Source organism: Panthera uncia, chromosome E1, assembly GCF_023721935.1.
Source record: "Panthera uncia isolate 11264 chromosome E1, Puncia_PCG_1.0, whole genome shotgun sequence".
In the NCBI taxonomy this organism is placed as follows: Eukaryota; Metazoa; Chordata; class Mammalia; order Carnivora; family Felidae; genus Panthera; species Panthera uncia.
This window is the reverse complement of record NC_064814.1, coordinates 16,730,344-16,744,210: the sequence shown is the minus strand read 5'-3', so window position 1 is coordinate 16,744,210 and position 13,867 is coordinate 16,730,344. Positions and strand designations below refer to the sequence as shown.

The 13,867-nt window shown below is 40.1% G+C and overlaps 1 protein-coding gene and 1 long non-coding RNA gene across 14 annotated transcripts in view; one reads left to right on the top strand and one right to left on the bottom strand.

Annotated features, from left to right (window-relative positions):
* The window catches only part of STRADA (STE20 related adaptor alpha), a 28,607-nt gene that overhangs the window by 8,760 nt on the left and 5,980 nt on the right, over positions 1 to 13,867 (top strand). For 4 of the 13 annotated variants that reach the window (XM_049636350.1, XM_049636349.1, XM_049636348.1 and 1 more), the window contains 5 exons: positions 438 to 517; positions 10,689 to 10,791; positions 11,669 to 11,790; positions 13,487 to 13,595; positions 13,708 to 13,831. In XM_049636350.1, the coding sequence (XP_049492307.1) occupies positions 482 to 517; positions 10,689 to 10,791; positions 11,669 to 11,790; positions 13,487 to 13,595; positions 13,708 to 13,831 (494 nt within the window). In that variant the 5' untranslated portion in view covers positions 438 to 481. Of the gene's footprint in view, positions 1 to 437; positions 518 to 2,191; positions 2,250 to 4,753; positions 4,783 to 8,266; positions 9,176 to 10,688; positions 10,792 to 11,668; positions 11,791 to 13,486; positions 13,596 to 13,707; positions 13,832 to 13,867 lie in introns of those variants that run through there. The other 9 variants (XM_049636353.1, XM_049636352.1, XM_049636361.1 and 6 more) reach the window with 8 other exon arrangements.
* LOC125926679 (uncharacterized) lies at positions 6,313 to 11,357 on the bottom strand. The gene is made up of 2 exons (XR_007459131.1): positions 10,818 to 11,357; positions 6,313 to 7,885 (listed from the first exon to the last, which is right to left on the bottom strand). It is a non-coding gene; the product is annotated as an uncharacterized LOC125926679 (long non-coding RNA).

Below are 13,867 nucleotides of genomic sequence, written 5' to 3'. Positions count from 1 at the left end.
AGAGAGCTTAGTCTTCATCTACCACAGTAGTGAAGTTAGTAGGTAACTGTCTCAAATGGATAAGTCATGGCCATGTAAACATTATTTAAGAATGATAGTAAAAAGGATAAACTTGAAACAGCCAAAAGAACTGAAGGTAACTGCTTCTGGGAAAGAATCAGTGGGGAATTTGGTCAAGAGAAATTTGAAAATTAAAGAAGAAATCATATAATAATAAACCTGTCTTATAGAGACTGCAGTATCTCACAATGTACTTGGCCAATACATCCAGTTTTACTGTCACTGAAATGTTCTGTAAACAAATCATTAGAATCTAGAAATGTATAGGTCTGGTACAGTGCTTTGAATGGTAGACTCATAGTAAGTTTTTGTTAATCAAAAAGCATTTTTATAAAAGGAGATTTGACTAATTCAACCTGTTTATATTTCCCTTTTAGGTTTAAATTTTTGAAATTGAAGTAGGTCTACACATTAGGAACTCATGTCTTTTCTTGTAAGTAAACCAGAGCGAATTAGGGTGAGTGTTTCTATTCTTCTGGCTTTACTATTTTTATTTTCTGTAAAGCAGTGTAGGTGGTGTTTTTATATGATGCTCAGAATCCTACAAACATGAGGGATGTAGGAAGTAAAGCAGACATTGCGGCCTCCACTCCCGAGGAGAGAGCTTGCAAGCAGAGGGCTGACCAGAGACACTAGATACACCCACCAGCTTGTCCGATAGAGAAGAAACAAGGTGGCTTATTTTATGAATATCAGTCATACAAAATTAAATGAATCTGTGACACTTTTCACTGTAGATATGTAACTGCTAATAAGCTGCCCATTTCCTACATATTTTCAATGAGTGTCTATGTTTTAAAAATCAGTATCAAATTGTAATTATTGGAACACATTTTCTAAGTATAATCATAGGTTTAATTGGAGCCTCTTTGAACATGAAAAATGTTACTAAACCTGAAAACCTCACCAGCTAAAATGACCCCAACAAACACTGGAGTTAGCTTCTTTATAATAGCTTCCATGATGTCATAAAAAAAGAGTATTGTATTCTATTTATTATCTATTATCAAGTATTTGATTTCTAAATGCAGTAGTTATTATTTTAAAATTTTGTAACAAGATATAAGTGCTATGATGCATGAATATATCACTTTCTAAATATTAAAGTATACGTTATATTTTGTGATACAGTACATATGATTTTTTTATACCAAATTTTTTACTTTGGGTGTTCCTTTTTTCTTTTTTTAATTTAGAAAAAAAATGATATAGAGAAGGACAGAGAATGATGTTATAGTTCCAATTCATGAACCATATTATGCAACTTGTTTTTTTGAATGTTAATCTTTTTTCATATGTTTGTATATATAAGAATAATTTATACTGGAAAGAGTAAACTTCACTGTTAATTAAGAGGAAAAAATAGAATCTCTCCTTAGTCTGAACTCTGCCAGGTGGAAAGAATGCCCCCAAGCCAAACTTTAACACCAGTCCTTAAGTGAAATGCAATCTTGATACTGTTACTTTTACATGTGAGCTTCTTTTCTATTTCAACCTTGCCTGGTTCGGGTGACACCAGACCATTGATTAGTAAGGAAATCCAATACTCATTGGAAATAGGATAGTAAAGTGAACCACAGATTGGTGATGATAGTTTGGTCCTTGTAAACTTGATAGAAAATGTAAGTGTGGTGATGATGTTTTTAGAAATCCTAGTGGATGAAAGAACATTCAGTTTACTGTTTTCTTTTACAAACTGAGGGTTGTGAAAAACAGTTTCATCTCTGTTTTCTGTGTTGTGAATTTCAGTAGTATTTTTCACATTGGCATTTATAATCCAAAGCATCTGTAATAGCCATTGAATAAGTAAGATGGAACCAGAAGGTAGTTGTATATATAGGAAGAACAAAAACATTCTTCTTGTTTAGGGCCAGTCCTACATGGTTCTCATCAGTCTGTGAGATTTAAGGATTATTTATCAAATTAGGCACAGAAGAATAGAGGAAGAAATTAACCTATTGTTTTCAGTTGATTTAAATTCAAGATTCTTTTTAAAACTTTTCCATAGAAATGCATCTTAACTATACTGCATGATTCTGGTTTTGTAGTTTATTTGTTTGTCTGATGGCTGATAGCTAATTTTTTGTGGCTTGGAAGAAATACTAATTCTCTTTGGGGTTTTCCTCTTTAGCGGTGGGTCTCGGAAAAGTTCATTGTTGAGGGCTTAAGAGATTTGGAACTATTTGGAGGTAAGTACAGTATGGCATTTAGCCATCACTTCAGGATAAACATTACTACTCTTGTTGACTAAATCAATTTATAGAAATTAGCAATTCTAAGGGCAGGTGTAAATTACAGTTGTTATATTTGTTTGGCTCTATTTTGAATCTATGGTTTCCCAAAGATTTGAGGACTAATCTGGCAGTTGACCTTGATCTGTCTTGATTGTTAGAAAGTCAGTATTTACTTAAAGGCATATTTATTTCTTCTAAGTATTTGTCCAGTTAAAATACATATTCTTAAAGGAAAAAACCTAAATGTTCAAAAGCTTCTAACCTTGAAGATTTTAAAAATAAAACTATAGTCAGGACAATGGTAGCAATGATATAAAAGTTCTGGTTTTACTGATCAATCTAGTTGACTCATCTTTTCGTGGTAGAAATTATGAGACTTAGGAGAACTAAGGAAAAAAATCTGTCAGGACAAAAATATTAACTTCCTGTTGTAAAATCCACATGTTGATTTCGGAAGTAGCCTTGCAACTTTGAGGTTTAACAGGGCCAGGCATTGTCTTTGGCTGTTTTCCAATTGAGCCTTTTTGAGAACTGCTATGTTAATTTAAGGCAAAGAAAATTTTTTTCTATACAAATGATAATATTAGAGCCCCATTCTTTGTGTCTGAATACCAAAGACACTCTCTTCAGCTCCTATAGTTAAAGAAACAGGTTATCAGATTGAGTGTGTTGGTTGACTGATCCAAACAAAATACCCTGGGGTAGGCTCAGGTCATTGAAAATTCAAACTTTTTAGTTACTAAATGGTACCTGTTAATTTATTTTCCCTAATGCATTCAAAGAACTTCCAGAGGAGTATTATTTGTGAACTCTGTCAAAATGTTATGTTTTAGACAAATGAGAGTTTAGAAACATGATGAGTTGTTTTTGTTTTAGTTCCGAAGAATAAAAATTAGCTGCACAGTAAAGGAAAAGCTAATGGAACAAAACTACAGCATTCTGGTCCTGCTCTCATTTTCTTCTCATCATTAACGGGAATACCGTGTTTAAAAGTAAACATTGGCCCTGGTGAAAATTGAGTTGGAAGTCCAGTTTACAATTAGTTAAAAATATTACAGGATATGTGAACTGAATGAAGGGATTTTGGTTTCAGTGTCTTGAGTGTGGGATCTCTGGCGGTCTTTTGACAATTGCCTCATCACTGACTGATCTGAGGAGAGTGAAGAGGTTGTTCCGTATATTGCTTACAGCTTGATGAAGTATATATTATCAAATTTTATACAACCTGGAATTTGCCTTCTACTCTGTGAGACTGGGCTTGATTTCCTTTAATCTATTCACTTGGTTTTTTACCTTTTTTTAAATTTTTTTTTTTTAACATTTATTTATTTTTGAGACAGAGAGAGACAGAGCATGAACAGGGGAGGGGCAGAGAGAGGGAAACACAGAATCTGAAACAGGCTGCAGGCTCTGAGCTGTCAGCACAGAGCCCGACGCGGGGCTCGAACTCACGGGCCGCGAGATCATGACCTGAGCCGAAGTCGGACGCTTAACCGACCAAGCCACCCAGGCGCCCCTTGGTTTTTTACCTTTAACAGACTGTCTTAAGCAACTGCACCTGCCATTTGTGTACCAGAAAACTGATGTCCAAGGCAAAAAAAAAAAAATCTTATTTTGACAAATTGAGGCTAATTTACTGTGCAGCCAATCTCCTTCAACAATACAGTTGGATGCTCTGATTTCTAATTTAAGATATTTGGAGATGTGTGATCATTCCAGTACTTTCCAGTTAAAAATCTACTTTGAGGATTTTTTTCACTTTTATAGAATGGAGAAAATAAAAAGGACAGATACAGAATTTGTCTGATTTAAGAGCAGAATGTTATTTCAGTTGCCCTTTGCTTTATTTTCACCAAGGGTAGCAGAGGCCCAGAAAGCCCTTGCTTTATTTGTATTCAGAATAGAATGTATGTGTCTGGTGAATCTAATTGGGTTATGGTCTCACATGTACATGTTGCTGCTAAAACCTTTTTTGCCTTTTTTTTTTTTTTTTTTTAAAGCCTGTTTTCTAGCCTCTGCACTCTCTGGGAAATAGCCAGCCATCTCTATAACTTTATAATGAATTTTTTGTTCACAGTATAAGACTCTGAAACCAGCCTATTGAAACTAACATTGTGCTGATGGAAAGTAAATGTAAGACTGGGATTATAGCAGTTGAGTTATACTCAGAAGAATACCCATAGAATAGTAGCCTTGCCATGTTTTCAAGAGCCATAGATTCATGTTGAAAACCCCATCTATGTGTAGTGTTTTTACTCTGTGTGTGTGTGTGTGTGTGTGTGTGTGTGTGTACATACATGTATGTGTTTATATATAGCACTGCGGACACTTTTTACTATAATGACTCTTAGGTGGTTTCTATTAATAAATGTAGTTCTAAGTGTAATAATTGCTGTTGTGAATGTGGATGTGTCTTCTGCTAAAAAACAAAATGCCAACAATCAATTTCTCTACTCCAGAGCAGCCTCCGGGTGACACTCGGAGAAAAGTAAGTGACTTTCTAGGCTCGAGCTCTATGGCTGTTGCATGGGAATGATGTCTTGTGGAAATCTGTGTTTTTTGTTGGCTTATCATTTTGTGTTTTTGCTTATTTCATTGAGTTTTATTTGTAGTATAATTCTTTTACTTGTGGAAAGTCAGGTTTCACCCTGGAAAGATTTTGACCTGTACTTTAGAAGCTGAAAAAGTCTCAGGCACTTTTTGCTCTCTCTTGGGGATTAAGGTCTCCTCCCCTTCCCAACTTTACCAATCGCCCAGCGCCCCCTCCAAAAAGAAGAAGAAAGAAAGAAAGAAAAGAAAAGAAAAGAAAAGAAAAGAAAAGAAAAGAAAAGAAAAGAAAAAAGAAAATTTCAACAATCTAAGATGTGGTTACTTTTAGTGGCTAGTGATACTAAATTTTTCCTCTGTGGTCTATTGCTGATAGATTTCAGTTCACAGAGATACTACAGAGCTTTCCCTAGATTATAGGCAGGATATCAAATCTCCTACCTTAAAATCAAAACCCCACATTAAAAAGTACAAAACAGAAAGTGTACTTTTTTTTTAATTGGCAAGGGTTGGAAGACTTGTTCTGTTTCCTACTCTTGTAGTTTATTTTACCAAAGTAAATAACACCACATGTGCACAGATGTGCACAGTGTACCAAGCTATTTTTGATAATGTGAATCAGTGTCTTCTAAAGAGAGAGGATAAGAACGCTTTTCTAAATAAACTTATTTTCAGATGACAGACATCTGCACCTTTGGCAGGCAGCCCCAACAGCAGAAGGGTGGTGACGTTGACTAGGAATTTCTCTTTGAGTGAAGCTTTGACTACGCTCTAGTAAGGAGCACCTCTCTATCAGATCCAAATATTTTCCAGTCAGGAGACTAAAAACATTCCCTATATGATCAGTTAAATATTTTTCCAGACAAGAATGCCCATTTTATATAATTTTTATATTTTCACAGCTGCCGGTGTTATGCCAAGACTTATCCTGTGTGAAACCTGTGGGGGGTTGGATGTAGCATTTCACAAATATGGTCTTTGTGTGCTCTCTTGTATTTTGTTTTAAACTCTTTAAACAATGTTATTTTATGGTGCTTTCTGGATATCAGTAGCTTATGTATTTTTCAAATGCTTCAAAATAAACAACAATGCTTTTCATGGTGGGAAAAAACTAAGAAGCAGCTTTGCTAGAATTAGTTTCTCTAGACAATTTGAGATTATATATCATACTAATAAAGCTATGCTGTGCTGTGTTTTTTAAAGAGACTGGACTAAACATTTCATCCTTTTCATCTGAATTTTGTCCTTTTCTAACTCTGAAACAGTCTACTGAGCTAACCCACCTCTCTTGTGGCGATATCCCACCAGACCTCTTCCTCTCAAAACACTGTTTTTGTTTTCCTAAATAAAGATCGGTTTCTGAGTTCAGACTTGTAGAACATCCACAGTGTGGAAATTGCCCATTTTAGGAGTGTTCCCAGTGAGACAAGGACAATAACCAAGAGACAAATTCATTTCTTGCAATTCCAGATTGCCAAGAGTTCATATTCCCAATTAACTAAGGAATTGTATTTCCTAAAACTAACACTTTTGAGTATTATTCTGTAGTCAACAGAGATAGTAGAAATATTTGGTCAAGTCACTACCTAATCATATCAGTAGTTTAATGCATAATTTCCTACCTTGGCTCAGCAAGTGTATGTCTTTAGTGTATTGCCTAGTAGACAGCATGTCTTATATGCACTTCTAGCAAGGAAGAGGGTCATAGGTAATGAAAAAGTATCTATCAGTAGTTTTTCCCATGGGAGTTTTTTAAAATGCATTTAATAAGCACTTTAATCTCACAACTCCAGCTGTCCTTCATGGCCTCTTTTTCAAATTAGAGAAATATTTTGGAGTTTGCCTGGAGATCAGGGGGAAGACCTTCAAATATATAGTGGTTCTAGATTGTACCTGCTAAAAAATGCAGTACTTTCTCACATGCAGGTAACAGATTCTGATCTATAAAGTGCCCCTAGCAGCAGGGGATCCAGTGAGTTGCATGAGGGCTGGTTTTTCCAGTATAGGTCATTATGTTGAACTCTGTCTCCAGTGGAACTGGCTGGTACATGTACCCTACTGTCCTCTTTAACTCATGGCAATGACAAGGTCATGGCCAGGAAGCCTCAGCTCAAACTTGTTTAAATCATCTTTTTATGTGCCAGCATCACTGTAGGCATTGGGAATACCAAATTGACAAGACAGTCAGGATCTATACCCTCATGGAGGTTGCATTCTAATTGAGGAGGCAGGCAACAGATCAATGAACACAATAATAACTACTGTGAGGAAAGTAAAACAAGATGACATAATAAAGTGACTGAGAGCCTACTTTACTTTCTGCTCAGAGTCCTCAATGCATAGATGACATTTAAGTTGAAATCTCAATGGTAGGGAAGAAGCAGCTATGAGAAAATAGCAGGGGCAGGAAGGAGGAGGGCAGGAATGTTCCAAACCAAGAGACTGCTGGTGTGAGCTTCCTAAGATTGAAGTGCGCCTGTTCGTATGGGTCAAGTGTAGCAAGTCACAGGGATGTGGTAAGGGATGAAGTCATTAGAAGTAGGCAGGGGCCGAATCATGTGGATACTCACAGATCAGAGTAGGGACTTTGGGTCTGAAAGCCACACCCTGGGTTTTGTGTTAACTGATGCCGATTTTATGAGGGGTAGATTGATAGTTGAGAAAACAGGATCTGTAGAACAAGATTATGCACAGGTGGTGAGAGGTATGAAGTTAAGGTGGGACTCAAGACTAACTTAGCTTGCAGCTTATAAATTCTAAACAAATGGTAGGTTGCCATTTCAGAGCTCCTGGTTTGGGCTTTTTGCTCAAATTACTACTCTGTTTTGTCCCATAGTTGTGTGTGTGTCTCTCAGCTGGCAGAGGCACTTGGGATTATTCTGAACACCACAGTGTCAAGAAGCCACAATGGCTATAAATGTTCCTAGAACGTATTTTCAGAGCATTTGAAAACAGATAACTGTAAAAGTGAAAATCAAACCAACCTTAACTATTGATCAAGCTCTACCCCGCATACTCTGGTTTCTCCATTTTCTCTGTTCCATCTTATTTGTTGAACAGGAGAGTGACCAAACAGTAGGCAGCAAAAGAGGGAGGAAAAGAATAGAATTCACATTTACTGAATACCTATGAAACACCAGGTAGCACTAAGATCTTTACATATTTTATCTCATTTGTCTTAGCAACCCTATAAACTGGGAATTATTCCATTAATGAGACAACAGAGATCCCAAGAATTTAGCGTGATTTACCCATGGTCACAGAGCAAGTGATAGACCTGAGTTCAAGTTCTGCCTCTGTCTGGCCCCAGAGCCTATAGTCTTTGCATAATACCATATGTTTTACTTAAAATAGCATTTCCCAAATCTACTTGTCCAGAGAACCTTTTGTACCTCATATCTGTTAAATTTTGGGAAAGGTAATTTGGGAAAGGCTAGGTTAAACAAAATTAAACAAGTTTCCTTACTACAAAACTTCTTGAAGCCATTTTATGCAAGCACACCTTGTGATTCTCCATGAGAGAGAATGCTTCATTTTCTCATTTAATTGGACATGTAAACCATTTATATGTGTTAACTGCCAAGGTCAGTGTTCCAGGTGGCCTACTTTGGGGAAATCCTACATTAAGACATTCCAGTAGAGAAATGGACAAGAGACACAAAGAGCCAATTTCACCTGAGAGAAAACCCACATGGCTAATAAATACATGAAAAGATGCTCAATTTCATTAGCAATCACGGAAATATAAATCACACTCACAATGAGATTGGCAAAAAATTAAGTCTGATTATATTAAGCGATGGGGGAAAATGGATCAATGAGAACATACATACAGTACTGGAGGGAGTGTAGATTGGTTTAACCATTTTGGGAAACAATTTTGCATTATTTTGTAAAGTCGATTGTTCACATACTCTGTAACCTAGCAATTCAGTTTCTGGGTATAAGCTTTAGAATATCTCTTGCATATACACATCAAGAGACACATTCAAATGGGTTTCTAATAGCACAGTTCATACGAGCAGAACCAAAAACAACCCCAAAAGCCTATCAACACTGGAATGGATAAACAGGTATATTCACAAGATGACTCTTACACAACATGGGTGTACAGCATGGCTAAATACAACAATATGGATGAATCTTGGAAATATAAAAAATTGATTGAATTAGAAATTTGCTGACAGGGCTCACTTTTGGTTGGCTAGATTCGTCTTACTGTCATACTTAAGTGGTGCAAGAGGAAGAAGCCCACTTGGTTTCTTTCCCCTTGGCAGTTCCATCAACTCCTGAAACCGGATGCCCTTGAAACGTCAGGGATCCCCAGCAAGGAGGTACCACCATGTCGGAACATTCTTGACTCCCTGTCTTCTGGCTAGTGCTGAGTGAGGGGCCTTTCTTGTGTTCACAAAGATCTTTTCCTAACTAGAGGTCAGGTTTAGGAATACAGCATATGAAATTTGAGCTGGCCTAAGGTACTCCATCTCCGTAGGAAAGAGGATCCAAAAGAAAGAAAAATATGGCCCGTAAATCACACAAATAAATTTAGGTCTGAGCCTTTTGAGCTGAAGGGAGAGTTAGTCTGCCATCAATTTTGCTGGGCACTTTTCCTTTAGGACCTCAAAGGCCAGAGGTGTGATGCCCACATCCTAACTGGTTGAGGTCCAGCTTCATTTATGGCAGGAACCAGGAAGCAGGTCACTTCCTCCGCCTGGGATGATGGCTGAGACGTGACAGCCCTGTGCCTTGCCTGCAGCCCTATGTGTTCTCTGTTTTCTTGCTTCACTTGAAAATGTCAGAGAATTGGGGCGTCTGGGTGGCTCAGTCAAGTTGGGCGGCCGACTACAGTTCAGGTCATGATCTCGCGGTCTGTGAGTTCGAGCCCCGTGTCGGCTCTGTGCTGACAGCTCAGAGCCTGGAGCCTGCTTCCGATTCTATGTCTCTCTCTCTCTGTCTCTCTGCCCCTGCCCTGCTTGCTCTCTGTCTCTCTCTCTCAAAAACAATAAACAGGGGCGCCTGGGTGGCGCAGTCGGTTGAGCGTCCGACTTCAGCCAGGTCACGATCTCGCGGTCCGTGAGTTCGAGCCCCGCGTCAGGCTCTGGGCTGATGGCTCGGAGCCTGGAGCCTGTTTCCGATTCTGTGTCTCCCTCTCTCTCTGCCCCTCCCCCGTTCATGCTCTGTCTCTCTCTGTCCCAAAAATAAATAAAAAATGTTGAAAAAAAAATTTAAAAAAAAAACAAAAAAAAACAAAAAAAAACAATAAACATTAAAAAAAATTTTTTTTTTTTTTAAAGAAAGAAAGAAAATGTCAGAGAATGATTGGTCTGGGCTCTTGGTTTGCTCAAGAGGGTACTTCTTATGGCCAAATTTCCCCTATAGCAAAATTCAGCATGTGACCTTTGGAGTCTTGTAGTCAGGGCCCTAAAATAGGACCCCAATACAGCAGGAAATTCAAGAGAACCCCTCACTTCTCCATCCCCCTTCTCTTTTCTAAACATGCCTTTCTCTAGACATCATTTCCCCAAGTAAGAATTTCATAGTTTTTAGCAAATGAGCCAATTGTTGGAAAGGACAAGCAAATCAACAGTTGACTAGGAACCAGCCCTGTCCCCTACCCCCATTTGTAGATGGTGCTCACACTTACTGGCTCTGATGTTAGTGCTAATGACTACACTGAACATCTGGTGTTCTACATTTCTCATCGAATAGTGTTGGACCTATTTCTTTGACCCCGAGTCAGAATTTGTATGTTTAGATGCCAGTCTCCTTGTGGGTCTGAATCACCCCCTCCCCACTCCCATCCCACACCCAATTTTCTCTTATTAACCTACTTTTCTTTTTCTTTAGACCAATGAGGCGAGCTCAGAGTCGATAGCATCCCTGTCTAAACAGGAGATCATGAGTAGCTTCCTGCCGGAAGGAGGGCGCTATGAGCTACTCTCTGTCATAGGTAAAGTCCTAGGACTGCTATTTTACCTTCAGGCTCCTGGGCACTCCTGTGGCCTCCTCTGCATCCCCAGATCAGCGTGTGCCAGAGGCTGTCAGCTAGTTAGCAGGACTCAGGGTGACAAAACTGGCTTTTGTGACTCTCCTTTGCTTCTGTCTTCCAAATCTGGGAAAAGAGATCATGTTACCAGGAGAGAAGCTCTTTTTTTTTTTTTAATTTTTTTTTTCACATTTATTCATCTTTGAGAGACAGAGAGAGAGCGTGAGTCGGGGAGGAGCAGAGAGAGAGGGAGACACAGAGTCTGAAGCAGGCTCCAGGCTCGGAGCTGTCAGCATAGAGCCCGATGCGGGACTGGAACTCACTGGCTGTGACCTTATGACCTGAGCCAAAGTCAGACGCTTAACTGACTGAGCCACCCAGGCGCCCCTAGGAGAGAAGCTCTTTTGCAATTTTTTCTTTTTGGCTTCTGATGTCCTGGACCATAGGCACTTCAAGTGGTTGGCTGAGAAGGAACTGATAAGAGAAAAATCAAGAAATGTCAGCCACAAGGGGAATAGTTAGTGAAAGTTTTGAGTTTTCTTTTTATTATTATTTTTTTTAATGTTTATTTCTGAGACAGTGAGAGACAGAGCATGAGTGGGGGAGGGACAGACAGAGAGGGAGACACAGAATCTGAAGCAGGCTCCAGGCTCTGAGCCGTCAACACAGAGCCCGACGCGGGGCTCAAACTCACAAACCATGAGATCATGACTTGAGCCGAGGCCGTTTGCTCAACCGACTGAGCCACCCAGGCGCCCCGAGTTCTCATTTTAAATCAAGTCTCTTTAAGGCTACCTCTGTTGCCATTGTCCTTGTTCATGACATTCTCCTTTTCTTTTAGGCAAAGGATTTGAGGACCTGATGACAGTGAATCTAGCAAGGTACAAACCGACAGGAGAGTACGTGACGGTACGAAGGATTAACCTGGAAGCTTGTTCCAATGAGATGGTGACATTCTTGCAGGTAATAAAATGTGTTGGGACACTTCAAGGATGGGCTCTTAGTTCCAATCACAATTACAAGGCAACTCTTACATCTGTCTTCTGAAAATAGCTGGCAGAAAATGAAGGCGGACCAAACCAGGAAGTTAACAGAAGCTCTTAACGAAGAATCGTGGGCATTTGGTACTAAGGATTCTGTAATTCTGCTCAGGCCAATTTATACTCCCCTCTTCCTCTCCAAAGATGCCTTTGTGGCTCATTTATTCATTTATTTACTATTCAGAGAGGCCGAGTAACTTGCCCACAGTCACACATACTAGTGAGTGGTAGAGACAGGATTCAAACCCAGGCAGTCTTGTTCCAGATTCGGGGCAGCCTGCTTTGCCGTGACAGCCACCTTCTGGCTCTCATTGTCCTGTTTCCTGAGGTTCCTTTCTGTTGGAGAAGGAGGTAGCTGCCCTCTTGTTACAGGGGACACCACAGATCTGAGAGCAGCCGGCCGGGGCCTGGGTTCCTCCCTGACTCAGGCTTGCACCGGGAGCTCTTTAGATTCAGGGCCTGGGTCAGTGTGTTTTCAGCAGTTTGACTGCAACCTATCCCTCTTCTTCATCACAGTGTTTCCCTGAATTCATGCTCTTCTGATGGTGCTCTAACACCCATTCGTGTTCAGAGTAGTTTTGTGGGTCTGAGGATGGGACCGAAAGTCAGTCCCAGCTTAGTTATTTGGGAAGAAAGATATCTGAGTTCATTCTAGAGCATGTTGGACTTTAGGATTCTTTTTTAAATTCTTTGGAGCAGTAGATAGGCAGAAAGTATTGCCTGTTTGGCCTTTAGCTCATGTCCCAGAGGCCAGGACCCCTGAGTTTCTGTAGTTCTTTTGTCCAAATTCATTCTAAAATCCCATAGGTCTGACACTTTCTGTAGCTGCTCTCTCGCTCCTAGGTTGCTGGAGAAGTACCTTCGGCTGTCTGGTAGTTCGTGTTTTCTCTCTGATAACTTTGTTTCCTTGTCCTATCGATTACAACATTTTCCTTTAAAAGAGGGAAATGTTTTTTGTTTTCCTTTTTTTATTTTTTTATTTTTTTGATGTTTATTTTTGAGAGAGAGAGAGAGAGAGGGTGAGCGTGAGTGGGGGGAGGGGCAGAGAGAGAGGGAGACACAGAATTGGTTCCAGGCTCCGAGCTGTCAGCACAGAGCCCGATATGGGGCTCGAACCCACGAACTGTGAGATCATGACCTGAGCCAAAGTCGGATGCTTAACCAACTGAGCCACGCAGGTGCCCCAGTGTTTTTTGTTTTCTTATCTTAAAGAGGAGTTCCGTGCCTTGGCCCTTGAAGTTGAACTAAGCTTATTACTTTATAAGTCTTCAGTCAACTGTTGGTTCTCATCATTTCTGACGTGGCGAGCTGTGACCCTCTACCCTGTTGTTAGCAGTTTCGCTGTTGGTGGGGAATTTTTCTTGAGGCTCTCTCTAAGATTGGCTAGTGGAGCCAAATGCAGGCAGAAGCTGGCAGAGCAGTGCTGGCTTCCCTGTGGAGACAGCAGAGCCTGGCTTCTCTCATGTGGGTGGCCACCTCCTTGGGCTGCTTCCAGGACTCTGAGAAGAGCTCCAGGAAAGACTGGGTCCCCATGTTATTCATGCCACCACCTTCATGTTGAGCGTCTTCTTCAGCACCCCTTGATTCTGATTCTGACTTCCGCTTACCATTGTTTTCAGGGGGAGCTTCATGTCTCTAAACTCTTCAGCCATCCCAATATCCTGCCATATCGAGCCACCTTTATTGCAGACAATGAGCTGTGGGTTGTCACATCATTCATGGCGTATGGTGAGTGGAACAGGGGTCCTGGCAGAGAGGTGCTTTGAGAACGCTGTTGTCAGCAGGTTCATGTCTGTTTCCCTTCTTTGTTACCCTTCCCCGTGTCCCCACAATTCTTCAGGTTCTGCAAAGGATCTCATCTGCACACACTTCATGGACGGCATGAATGAACTGGCGATTGCTTACATCCTGCAGGGGGTGCTCAAGGCCCTGGACTACATCCACCACATGGGATACGTACACAGGTGCATTCTTAGGCGTAATCGCCCTTGACAAGAGCG